The 13,714-nt window shown below is 41.2% G+C and overlaps 1 protein-coding gene across 1 annotated transcript in view; it reads left to right on the top strand.

Annotated features, from left to right (window-relative positions):
• The window catches only part of dnah9 (dynein, axonemal, heavy chain 9), a 528,899-nt gene that overhangs the window by 49,777 nt on the left and 465,408 nt on the right, over window positions 1-13,714 (top strand). The window contains exons 6-10 of the mRNA XM_043714478.2: window positions 406-639; window positions 3,770-3,937; window positions 5,825-5,941; window positions 8,588-8,738; window positions 13,050-13,164. Coding sequence (XP_043570413.1) covers window positions 406-639; window positions 3,770-3,937; window positions 5,825-5,941; window positions 8,588-8,738; window positions 13,050-13,164 — 785 coding nt within the window. The remainder of the gene's footprint in view (window positions 1-405; window positions 640-3,769; window positions 3,938-5,824; window positions 5,942-8,587; window positions 8,739-13,049; window positions 13,165-13,714) is intronic.

Raw genomic sequence — 13,714 nt, forward strand, 5'->3', positions numbered from 1 at the left:
ATGATCAGCCATGATCATGTTGAATTAGGAGCAGGCACGAAGGGCCGAATGGCCTACTCCAGTTCCTATTTTCTATGTTTCGTGTCAGGCTGGTATTCATACTTGTCTAGCTCTGTTCAATGTTCTGCCAGTACCCTTGCTGTAAAATGGTACCATCTGAAAGTTGCGCTCCATTCTGACTTTTCCCCCTCTCTTTGACATTAGATGATAGCCAGTCTACAGGGAATACTGCTGAGCTTGGTAACTGAGCCACTGGTCTTCATAAATCATGTGAGGTACAACATCCCCAGGGGCCCTGACCATTCATAAATGCATCAAAACCACTTAGAATTCAATAAGTGACTGCATTATTCTTGAGAGCTCTCTCTCTTTGTCATTGAATGTGTGTCATTTTTCATGTTGCAGTCTCGCACTTATCTCAATCCAGAAGACATTTTGAAAGGTGAAGTGGAGGAAAGCTTGAGCAAAGTACAGGAGGCTATCGAGATCCTATGTCTGTTCAAGCAAATGTATGAGGAAAAGCGAGGAAATCTGCAGATGTACTACAAGGAAGATGAAAACGTGAAAGAGTGGGACTTTAACTCTCTCCTGATCTTCACCCGAATGAATTCCTTCCTTGACAGACTTCAGCAGATTGAGGTAGGGATTAGAACTGTTGACCATTATGTGCCTTAGAATCCAGTATGAGAATAATTCTTGCAAATATGTCCTTTGTCTCAGAAGTCATAGTTATCAATGTGGAGATAATGTCCAACTACATATGAAATTTCTGATTATCTGTTATACAGCTTGTGATTTAAATGATCTATTCTGCATAGATTGTGGATCTAAATCTGACTCAAAACATAATGCAGCCAACGGACTCCTGAAATTATGAACACTTCCTTTCCTTTTTTCTTATTAATTCACCAATTTTAGTTTTATTATCACCATTGACAATAAGTGTGTGCATGCTAAGTGAAGATACATGGCCCTGATTATCATTGAATCAGAACGACTTGGGAGCCTTAAAAAATAGAGGGAGTAGTACCATTTCTGGGATTCCCAACCTAATCCCTGAGCATCTTCAATATTCTGGAATGCCTGTTGAGGGTGTGGGCTTGTTTGTATTACTCGTCTGTACCCTGCCGTCACAACCTGGGCAGCACTACTGCAGTAACAGGCATGGCCACTGCCTTGCAGTTTTTCATAGTCAGTTCAGGTTTTGAAGGATTCTTAAAGTTGTTGTGAACTATCGTTGACGTGATGAATCCTTTTGAAAAGTAAGGTCCTCCGGAACCTTCTCCCTCCTTCAGAACCCAAGCCACCCTATGAAAGCCTGGGCTGTCAGGGAAGATTGCACAGAGGACTTAGCTGCAAGTGTAGACATCCATTAGTCTGCTAAAACCCCTGAGCCCCATAGAAAACACTGATTGAGCTTTGGCTTCATGATTTCTTATGCCAATTTCACAAAATTGAGTTGCGCAACTTTTAAATACTGTCTTTTTTTCTTATTGATATTTTAAAGTGCTAGACGATTGACACTTCAAGTCATAGAGATGTATATAACTGAAAGAGACCATTTGGTCCAACTTGTCCATGCTGACGAGATACCCTAAATTAATCTAGTCCCATTTGCCAGCATTTGGTCCATATCCTGCTAAATCCTTTCTATTCATATTCAGATGCCATTTAAATGTTGTAATTGTACCAGCCTCCATCACTTCCTCTGGCAGCTCATTCCATACACGCACCACTCTCTACCTGAAAAAGTTCTACTGGATTGGAGTAGATTAGATTGAATTAGATTCCCTACAGTGTGGAAACAGGCCCTTCGGCCCAACAAGTCCGCACTGACCCTCCAAAGAGTAACCCACCCTTGACTAATACACCTAACACGATGGGCAATTTAGCATGGCCAATTCATCTGAGCTGCTCATCTTTGGACTGTGGGAGGAAACCGGAGCACCCGGAGGAAACCCACACAGACACAGAGAGAATGTGCAAACTCCACACAGACAGTCACCTGAGGCTGGAATTGAACCTGGGACCCTGGTGCTGTGAGGCAGCAGTGCTAATCACTGAGCCACCATGCCACCCAAAAGCAATTACCCACCCTGACATGGCACTGCAAACATCACACACTTGCCAACCTCAGCACTACACTTGGAGAGCAAGAGGATTTTTTTTTTCAAGTTATTGCAAAGTAATGAATGACTTGTTGATTTGAAACTTTTGCACTTTGTATTGTCACTGAGATTCATCCCTTTTATACAGAATATGGTGAATGGCATGGAATTGCCATAGCCTGGCATGGGGGCATTAGGGACCATGGGTCTAGGTGGAAGGCATGAAGTGACTTCTATAGGGGCTGAGGACTGTGTGGGAGGTGAGGGAATGTGGATGGTGAATGATAGAGGTGTTAATTTATTCATTATATCCTTTTTCACTATATTGTTCTGAGAATTTAATAAAAACGGTATTTTCTGCTTTTAATATTCTAGAAGCAGAGAAAATTCGAAGTACTTAGCCATGCTTGAAGCCTAGTCATTTTTATTGATGTCTTCAAATTCAATACTTACATTCCCAGTTCTCAGTTTTTCTTTTTAATAATTTAACCATGCTATTTTCTAGTAGTTTCCTTTTCTCCAAAAGCAATAAGTTTTCAAGATCTGAAGAGGAGTCCTATCAGACTCTATGTTAACCTGTTTTCTCTCTTCAGGCATAGTGCCTGACCTGCTGCGTTTTTCCAGCACTTTCTGTTCTTATTTCGGAGTTTCAGCATTTCAGTATTTTGCTTTGACTGCAATAGATTCTGAGTTGTGCATCTATCTTCATTACAAATTAGGAGCAAGTGACAGTTATTTAGCTCTTTGAGCCTTCTCATACATTGTATATGAGTTTAAATCTTCCAAAAATTCTCATTACTATTCTCAAAACAAGGGGAATGTGATGGAGCAAAACACTTTCACACTATTCTGACCGAGTGGTCAGTATTAAGATACAAAGTGAGTATTGTGTCAAGGGCTCAGCCTTTCAATTGGCAAGGAATTTCATTCCAAACCTCTGAATGAATTGGAGAGCTGCCACCATTTATTTGGAATTAATGTAGAAAATATCCCTTTCAATTTCACTGCTTTGCTACATAGTCATCTTTTGCTACACATTGCTGTGCATCTCAAATAGCCTGCCCAGTCTAATTGGTATCAACACCTTCAAATGGGATCAGCAGTTAATCTGCCGTCTCTTTTCTTGACCTATTGAGTTCAGCAGGAACTCCATGGTGGTTAGTACATGTTTGAAGTTTCTGAACTTTAAATGTGTGAGTCTTTCTTCAGTTTAGAGAACATCTTCGAATAAGAACATCTTCAGAGAACATCTCTCTGCTGCTGAACTTGTTTAGATTATTCATTACTGTACGAGTCTCGATGCCATCGTCGAATGTGCACACATCTTGCCTTTCACTCTGTCACGTGCCTCACCTTGGATCATCGGTCATTCACCCAGGCTTCTTAAGAACAAAAGAGGAACACATTTCAAATCAGACTTGAGAATCTTTTGAAGGATGGAATTAAAATTATAAAGCAACTGTAGCAAAATAATATGATCAGGATTAAACTGAGATTCTGCATTAGAAAGGTTCTGTTATACAAAAGGGAAATATGTTAACCACACTGCTAGAAGGACAAATAAGTTTCTCTCCAATTTTTTTTGCACTGATGCCATTTACAGAAGCCATATGATAAACCAATTGTAATGTTTCTGTTTTTATCTTGCTTTTTGTTATTAGGACTTCTTGGTGACAGCACAAGATATATTTAAACTGGAAAAGCTTGAATTCGGAGGGATTCGTGGCAAGATTCTGAGCCAGCAGGTGGCAAGAATTTATGAGGAATTCCAAGAGATGTATAAAACTTTTACAGACCATACTTATGATTGTTTGGATCCTGCTAACCAGGTAGATGGGTACTTACTGTACATTCACGTTTTGAAGGACTTTTTTTTTATTAGTTCTTGGCTGTATATAAACATGAGAAAGGGAATGCATTAGATATGATGGATCCTGAAAATCCATGCATCTTAACCCACATGCACGTTTAATATGCTACACTTCTGATGTGCCAGTCACATATGAGATGCAATACTTCATAGTGTCGTCATTTTCGAAAAACAAACAGAAAACAAGTAATTCGTAGTGAATTTTTCTAACGTTGATGTCTGATTTTATTCTAAGGCCAAGAGCTAGGTGCGCAAATGTCCCCTGCCATTCCATAGTGCTTTCTCTCCAATTTAGCCCTTGATATTAACTTCAGATTGATTGCTTAGACAATTTTTCCACAAGGATTGGCTGAACACCAGTTTTGAACGGATAGGCCATTGAGCAGTTTCAGTGGTGGGTGTGCTGGCGTGGGCAGGATGTGGCATGGTTACTGATTTGGAGTTGGACAATCACAGTAATGATGCTGAGGTGTGGTTGGAGGTTTGTCCTGGGGTCAGATATAGGACCAGTGTTCTGAGCTATCTGATTCAGCCTCTGGTTTGCACTAGAGATGGATACAGTCATTGGCGAGGGAACAGAATTTGTCACGCAACCGAGGGCAGTGACTTTGGTCATGTTGGTGTTGAGTTAGGCAAGGTTTCTACTTAGTCTGTGTTGAATAATGTAAGTGGTTTAGTGCCACTGATCTATTCTAGCAATTGATCCTTGCAAAGCTAATCAATTCATATGAAGTAGAAAACAGCAACAATTAAGTTTCATTACATTGAGGACTTTTTAATAACATACACACGCAATGTAAATGTTCTCAAAAATTGTCCTGCACAGCGCACAAAACTAAGAAATGGGTTGTCTGCAAAATGCATGTATGTGTGTCAATGCATTTTAAGTAAATTTGATTTATTTAAATATAAATCAGTGTTGCAAGTATTCCAACATGGGATACACTAGAATCTTAAATATTCTATTCCAGTCGAGGATGGAATAATGAACTGATTTGCATCCCTTTCAACTGCTCCACAGGTTACAATAATGATTGAATTCAAAAGAGGTGATATTGCTCTACATCAGCATTAGAAACAAATTGGATAGGTTTCATATGTAACAATTAAAGAAATGAGTTTATTACAAACATAACTTACCTGAGCAAAGATAGAAGGATGTTTAAAATACAAAATGTTTAAACTGTACAAGTATATAACATCTATTTATCAAACAACACACGCATACACACACACACGCACACGCTCACACCCCCCCAGGGGACAAAGTATGACATTGACCAATATTATTTGAAAAGACCTTTGGCCAAGTCATAGTTAAATTCACAGAAAATCCAATTCCTTGTTCATTCTCAGACTGGGTCATATGGCCTCTCTGTCTCTCTCAAAAAAGTGCTGCAGACTTGGCAACTCCAGTAAAGTCGCCTGTTCCATGTGAATCCAACACGGTTAATGCTATAGCTAGTATATTTTGCTTTATCAAGCACTTTTTTCAAAAGTTTCAAGAAATACATATTGACTATCCAGTCAATTATATTATAAATATATATTTTGGATAGCACTTCTTCACAACAATGCAAAGGTGTATTATGCTTTAGCTTTGATAGCAGCTCATGGCATAAATATCAAAGAGGAAGACTTGTCACAGACTTATTTTTGATTGCAACCAAGAATCTTTTCTAACCTCTGGTTTATTTCTGTTGACCGCGGTTTGTTTTTAGTTAGTAGTTTTGGGGTATAGTCTGGCGGCACCTTAACAACTTCTACTCAAGAAGAATTAGTGAAAATATTTGCACAGAGAGTGAATATACTTTGTTTATAAATGATTTGTTTTCTCGGTTACTAGGAATTTGCAAAAGATTTTTCGGTATGGAAGCAGAAAGTTGAGGACTTTGACCGCCGCCTGGCGACTATTTTCGGTCAGGCTTTCGATGATGCGCCTGCTTTGGAGCATGCTTTCAAGGTCTGTTTTAGTGATGATGGCGAAGAAGCTGGTGGGACATACTTGGGTATACTTTCACCTTTCAGAAAGCTTTGGAAGTCAGGCAGAGTGTTGTTTTGCCAAGACACATTTAAGCCGCTTTGATAATATAAGGAGACGGTGGGGTTAGTGGTGATATCGCAGGAATAGGAACCCTGACACCCCCACTAATACTTTAGGGGCATGATTTGACATTTCAGTATTGTAACTAGTGGAATTTAAACGGATTAGACTCACAGTGTCCTCCAGCACGGAGACAGGCCCATGGTCGAAACTGATCCATGCTGACCAAAACGTCCATCAATGTTAACCTCATCTCCCTGCAATTGGCCCATAACCTTCGAAGAGTTGAAAAATGTAGTGCTGGAAAAACACAGCAGACCAGGCAGCATCCGAGGAGCAGGAGAATCGACGTTTCGGGCATAAGTCCTTCTTCAGGAATCATCTCCTGCTCCTCGGATGCTGCCTGGTCTGCTGTGTTTTTCCAGCACAACATTTTTCAACTCTGGTACTCCAGCATCTGCAGTCCTCACTTTCTCCCCATAACCTTCTAACCTTTTCTTATTTGAGTATTTGTCCAACAGCCTTTTAAATGCTGTTAATTTACCCACCTCAACCATGTCTGTTGGCAACTCATTCTAAAACATACTACTTGGCTGCACAACCCACAAAGATTTGATTTTTTTTTAAGAACCAGTTGAGTGAAGGATGAGCCTGACATTAAAGGCTCTTTTTGAAGATCTAACTGCATTCTGAGTCTGACTGTGTTCAGCTATCTAATGCCTGGAACAGTGCACCTTATTTTCCTGGTTATGATATCCAAATGATAGACATAGTTTGCTAGTCTCCATGATTGGCATATAGGCCTGCTCACTGGCAACAAATTCGTGCTTGTCTGAGGCAAGTGAAGTACTCAACATTGCTGGTCTGTTTCACGATGAGCCTTCTGAAAAGCATGCCTCTCTTGAATAATTTCCACTGAGCTCAGCTGTGATTCAGACTCATAGAATCCCTATAGTATGGAAGCAGGCCACTCGGCCCATAGAGTCAACACCAACCCTCCAAAGAGCATCCCACACACCCCCATCCCCATAATCCTGCATTTCCCATGGCCAATCTGCTTAACATCCCTGGACACTATGGGGCAATGCAGCATGGCCAATCTACCTAACCTCTGGATTGTGGGAGGAAACCGGAATACCTGGAGGAAAAACACACAGACGTGGGGAGAATGTTCAAGCTCTGTGTAGAGAGTCGCTTGAGGGTTGAATTGTACCCGGGTCCCAGGTGCTGTGTGGCAGCAGTGCTAACCACTGAGCCACCGTTCCACCACATGGCAACAAGTTTTCAATGTCTCTTTTCAATGTGAATGCCTAATGTTTTCATTCAAGTTTACCCGATTACCTCTCAAATATAGCCAAAATTGTTAAACCCATTTTGTATATTTGTGAAGTATTAGTTTGCACTTGACTGTGCTTTGAACATAAGTGCAGAGTGAACTTGAGGCCCTCGATGTTTTATATGGTGTGTAATCAGAACTCTCTAGAATTCACTGACATGTGTTCTATGGCAACAAGATTATGTTGATTAAACCTGCTTGAAAGAATTTACAGTGAAGCAGGTTTAATTGCTGCATAACTCTCTGGAGGTACTGTTCTTCAATCTTACCTGGCTTTCAGACATTTCAGTACATTTTCTGTTTCTTTAAGCTTATCTTCTACAGCGGACTAGATTGGATTGGGATATCTGGTCGGCATGGATTGGTTGGACTGAAGGGTCTGTTTCCCTGCTGTACATCTCTATGACTCTATCCTGCCTTTGCAGCAATCTGGAGTTTTTTTTGGTGAAGCCCTTTTCACAGCTGTGGACATTGCTGGCAAAGCCAGCATTTTGTTGCCCATCCCTAAATGCCCCATCAGAAGGTGGTTGTGGAGCTGCCTCCTTGAACTGTTGTTTCCCATATGATGTAGGTTCATGTAGTAATGTTAGGAAGCTAAATTTGACAGCAAAGGAGTAGCCGAGTCAGGATGGTGTTCCCGTACATCTGCTGCTCTTGTCCTTCTAGATGTTAGAGGCTGTGGGTTTGCAAGGTACTATTGAAGAAGCCTTGGTGAGCTGCCGCAATGCATCTCATAAACAATGCACACTGCTGCTACTGTACATTGGTAGTGGAAGGAGTGAATGTTGAAAGTGTTAGTTCCAGTGCAAATCAAGTGGGCTGCTTTGTCCAGAGTGTCCTCGAGCTTTGTGAGTGTTGTTGAAACTGCATTCATCCAGGCAAGTGAAGATTGGTCCATCACAGTCCTGACTGCCACTGTTATGGACAGGCTTTGGGGAGTCAGCAAGTAAGTTACTCTCTGCAGACTTCCCCACCTCTGACCTGTGCATGTAATTGCACTATTTATATGTGGCTGCTCCAGTTTACTTTCTGGTCAATGATCAAATCCAAGCTGTTGCAAATGGGGGTTCAGCTTGGCCACGTTGATGAGAAGTCACAGTCTTTATCCAAGCGGAATACCTGCTCAGTGCTGCATTCGTACAGCAGTTTAAACATTTGAGTCATTTTATTGTCCTGTTACTGTATTAAACATTTGCCTGGTGTTTGAAATGTTTCATTTCTCTCTTTAGCTACTGGATATGTTTGGCAGCCTCCTCGAGAGGCCTCTAATAGCAGCCGACGCATCTGACAAATACCCTCGCCTTATTGTCATGTACACGAAAGAACTGGATGATGTCAAGCACATTTATAACAGGCAGATGGAAAAAGCAGCGGAGTTTGGTACGGATTCATTTTAATGAACTGTTGCTGATGGAAAGAGGCAGGTGCATGACATTGCCGTGAAAGGAAAGCATTTTTGTTGGGGTTACAACTTAAAAGGCATATTTCTCTTGCTCTCCTCTCTTGTTCTCTTCTCCCGTTGACACTCATTTACATTTAGTTTAAGATCCCTCCTCCCCCATGCTGGATCTCGGTCTATGCTGTGTACACATTCCTATCTGGGCTGGTTCTGTTGCCTGCTCTAAGCCTCTTCCTCTGCATATGTTAATCAAGATACTTTGCAGCTAAGTGATAAAGGCCCTATGTGACTCATTTTTTTTAAAACAAAAACACTTCTTTCCTAGTCTGGTAAAACATTTCAGCAAAATGTCACCCATGGGAAATACAGCAAATACAGCAAATGTTAACTTGGGGCTTTTCAGTTTTATTTGTCCATCCTTGGTATGTGGAAAGGCCAGTGATTGTCAAATCTCTTGGCGTGTTCTGTGCTGCCTTATTGAAATACTGCACTCTATATAGTGAAGGCACAGGGTGATCAATGAGGGACTGCGGCAATGCGACCCCAGTAGCAGTGAAGAAATGGTGATGTAGGCCTGGATTCCAACCATAAAGGCTGGTGTAACGCATGTAAGGAAATGCTCAACCCGCCTGCCTTGTGGGAAAGTGACTGCCAAGGTGGGATTTTCATCCAGGCTGGGGGAATGGCGGGGTATGCAAAAGCCCTCCCACATTCCATCTCCCAGAAAGAGTTCAGTGGCAGTCACATGAATGCTGGATGTTATGGCGAACTGTTTAAAGGGCCTAACTCAGGGCTCTGGGATGTTTTTCCACCTGTTAATAAACAAAAAAAACCTAATAAATCAGAAAACAGCACTTATCACCCCCAACTTCTTTAAACAATCTCCATGCCTACTGCAAGCTGACCCTAATGTGATTCCTGGTATTATCATCAGACTAGTAACTCAGAACACCAAACTAAAGTTCTGGGAACATGGATTTGAACTCCACCATGGCAGATGGTTAAATCTGAATTCAACCAAAAACTCTGAAATCTAGTGGTGACCATGTAACCACTGTCAGTTCTTCTAGAATCCCATCCAGTTTGCGTGGCTCAGTGGTTAGCACTGCTGCCTCACAGCACCAGGGACCCAGATTTGATTCCAGCCTTAGGTGACTGTCTGTGTGGAGTTTGCACATTCTCCCCACATCTGTGTGGGTTTCCTTTGGGTGTTCTGGTTTCCTCCCACAATCCAAAGATGTGCAGGTTAGGTGAATTGGCCATGCTAAATTGTCCATAGTGTTCAGGGATGTGTAGGTTAGGTGTATTATTCAGGGGTAAATGGAGGATAATAGGGTAGGGGAATGGGTCTGGGTGGGTAACTCTTCAGAGTGTCGGTGTGGAGTTGGTGGGCTGGAGGGCCTGTTTCCACACTGTAGGGAGTCTATCTAATGTCCTTTTGGGATGGAAATCTACTGTCTTTACCTGGTGTGGCCTACATGGGATTTCAGACCCACCCAACATGGTTGCCTGTTAACTGCCCTCGCCTCAATTACAGGTGAGCAATAGATGTTGGCCTATCAGCGACACCCTCATCCCTGGAAAGATTAAATAAGAAATATTGCAGGAGGAGGCATTGGTCAGTACATGGGGTCTGGATGAGACTTCTGAACTTAACTTCCAATTGGTTTCCTCCGATTGCTTTTAAGGAAAAAATACCTCATCTAGATTATGCGTCATGATCTCTGATGAGCTGTAAACCATGAATCTTTTCAAAGCTGGCCAGACTATCTGAAAGTGGCTGAGGACTAGCAGGATACTCACTGCACAGTAAGAGCCAGCGAGCTTGGGAGCGTGAGCTATGATTTTGACGAGCTTATCCCGCTTTGACTAAAATGCGGCTGTCAGGGTTTGGGGACAGGAGTCTCTGACAGGTGTCCCATTTGCCATTTTTAAAGGTTGATTCAGCCTGTATTTCCAAGTCATGGTGGTGTGTGATCTGGCAATGGTAGTGTTCCCATGCATCTGCTGTCACTGTCCATCCAGGTGGTGGAGGTTGTGGGTTTCAAAGATACTGTTGAAGAAGCCTTGTGAAGAGAGGAATGTGCATGAGTATAGATATTGTTCACCGTGGCTTGGACAATGAATGCAATGTTCTTGTCTCACTGCATTTCCCCACATCATGTTGGAGTAAATCTGAAGGAAGTTCCTCTGTAAAGTATCTCTGTGTTGTGCAGTGAGCAGTATGAGAACATTAATGTTGGGTGTGAGTAGGTCTTTAATTTGTTTTGTCCATCGAAGCACTGAGGAACACTTACAAATTTAAATATAATTTAATATTGGATTGATGATGTTTGCGTAAATATAGCATTGTTCTTGAAGTCAAATAAAGTACGTTAGCTGCTTTTTTTGTGAATTCAGGAAAGAACACGTTCCTTTATTCATTTTAACATTTTGTGTTAAAGTCCAAGATACAAAGACTGATGACGAAAATCATTTTGGTCACACATCTCAACTTTCCCAGGATCCTACACTTCCTCATCATGGCATTTAACTATCTCTTGGATGACTTTAGAATTTTGACCCCCTTTAGGTTCCTAAGCTTTGGCCAATTATGATATTCTTTGATTTAACTTGCATCATTTTACTTTGAGAGACAAGTCTGCAATCTGCAGGGAACAATTTAGTGTATGCAAATAACACGCATTAGCTTTTGGGAAAATGTGTCTTTAGGGAGTTGGGCAGTAGTGAATTGTTAGCGGCATTCTCTTAGGGTGCATAATATGAGAAAATTCAATCAATACACATCCATCCCTTCTCAACTACCCCACACAGGAGAAAGGAAATGGGAAAAACCTCTTATACTAATGTTCGTTTTTAATAAGATTGAGCAGTTTGTTGAGCAGAACTGACCACATTATGGCACCCTCAATTAAGATCATTTCAAATCTGATGAGTCATTCTAAAATGTAGTCGTTCAACACACAGTGCAAGAGATCTCATTCTGCTCCCAGCAAACCTGCTTTATGCTTTTGTCTATGTAGTAACTTGCAAATGAATAATGCCACTGAATCCTATAATTAAATCTGCAGTCTGGTCTTAGTTTTAAAAATAGTTAAATTAAGCATGTGTCCATTTTAATCTTGAAGAACCATGAAGAAGAAAAAACAGATCCAGCATTTACCTGCAGTGGCTTTTTTGTATTTTGCTCAGATCCTTCAAACTGTTAGAATGTGTTGTTAATTATTTTTAGTTTTCCCACTCCCTTTTGTAACTTTGAAGGAAAGAAGAGGCTAGTGGAATTCCACTGTGTAATGTCTAGCAGTCTTTTCTAACCTTTTTTTGTAACCTCTCTCTATCTGAGAGAGTTTTCTGCCACCAGACCTGTGCTGCCTTTGTTTTGTCTTGGGGTTCATTGAGTGATGGTGATAGAGGGCACACCGTTATGGAGCATTGACGGAAGAGACACTGACCCTGGATAACAATAAGTATAATTACATTTGTCAGGCATAGCTACTAGGTTTTTAGGGAACTGGCATAGAGAGATCTGGCTCCTCCATAAGCTAGAGTAAAGCTTTCTGTCTCAATCCACAGATGGTATGACTTCTATAGAATGAGTATTAACCTCTTCAGAACTATTACCTATACAACAGCTTCCGGTTACAGTTATCAGCAATTTTGATTGTAATCAATTGCGATAAGTGTAGACTGGTTGAAATTTCTGTCTGGTTTGAGCTTGTTTTTCTCATTGTATTGTGGTAAGATAAAATTCATATAAATCAGGATGCTGTAACTGGTCACATGACACTACATGCAGAAGAGAGAAGACCCTAGTCTAGAATGTGTGTGTGAAGAGAGAGGTTTTGGATGCTACACTAAGAAAGCAGAATTTGATAACTTATAATGTACGGGTGTAAGTAAAGCAGTGTCACAGTACAGAAGGAGTCTTGCTTAGAGATAAGATACATCGAGTCACTCACAGACACTCACAGCCCACAGATACTCCAGACCAGAATCTCATCATTATTCAGGGAGCATTGGCTGAAAGCAAACGATAAACCAAGAATGGTATTGCCTTTTCACTTCAAACACAACCTATATTTTGATTCTATGTGAAGCCTCTTGGCTGTGAATGATGCATGTAGAAACACTTTACCTAAAGAGAATATTCCCACAACACACGATTGATGAACATTGCCATGTTGAGGGAATTATTTTCTTCCTTTCTTAAGTACTATCAAGCTGCATCTTCCTAAAAAAAAAGTATCTGATTATTGCCTTTGCTGATCGGGACCGTGTTGTGTGTTTTGTAGGATTCCCGCCTACGAACAAGAATATGCCAGCTGTAGGGGGTGGATTGCGCTGGGCACTGGAATTAAGAGAACGGATTCAGGTGCCATTTAATTGCTTCAAGAGTATCTCACACCCGTACGTATTCAGCCTTGTACAGTGAGCGTCATTCTGAGGAAATGCTGCGCGAGTTATTTTTTTTTCTATATCTGACCAAATGTCATTTTCCCTTTTTAAAGAATAACTGGCCCAGGAAGATGTTTCGCTTCAAAACAGAAAGTTCTGGAAACAAAGAAGGGTCACTGGACTCAAAGTATTGACTCTGCTTCCTCTCCCACAGAGTGCCAGACCTGCTGAGTTAATTTCTGTTTTTATTTCAGAGCTTCAGCATCTGCAGTTCTTTGTTTCGTTTCAGTTTTTTTTTTGGGTTGGACAGGCACTGGGGACTGAAATAGCTCAGGGGATGTGCCTCCTGGGAGTTACAATACTGTCCCAGCTCTGCAACCTTGTCAGAGGTTCACAGAAGGATGATGGGTAACATCTTGCAGTAGTGAATAAAAGAATTTTTTTTGAACAAGAAAAAGGGCACTGCGAATGAAAGCAACTATAGATCGTTTTGAGAGGCATTACAGGCTGTGTAGCTGCTTTGTGCTTTAACATTATGCAGTTAAACGATGTTCAGGGTATC

Source organism: Chiloscyllium plagiosum, unplaced genomic scaffold (genome assembly GCF_037043375.1).
Source record: "Chiloscyllium plagiosum isolate Xiang-an unplaced genomic scaffold, Cpla_swu_hap1 HiC_scaffold_25, whole genome shotgun sequence".
In the NCBI taxonomy this organism is placed as follows: Eukaryota; Metazoa; Chordata; class Chondrichthyes; order Orectolobiformes; family Hemiscylliidae; genus Chiloscyllium; species Chiloscyllium plagiosum.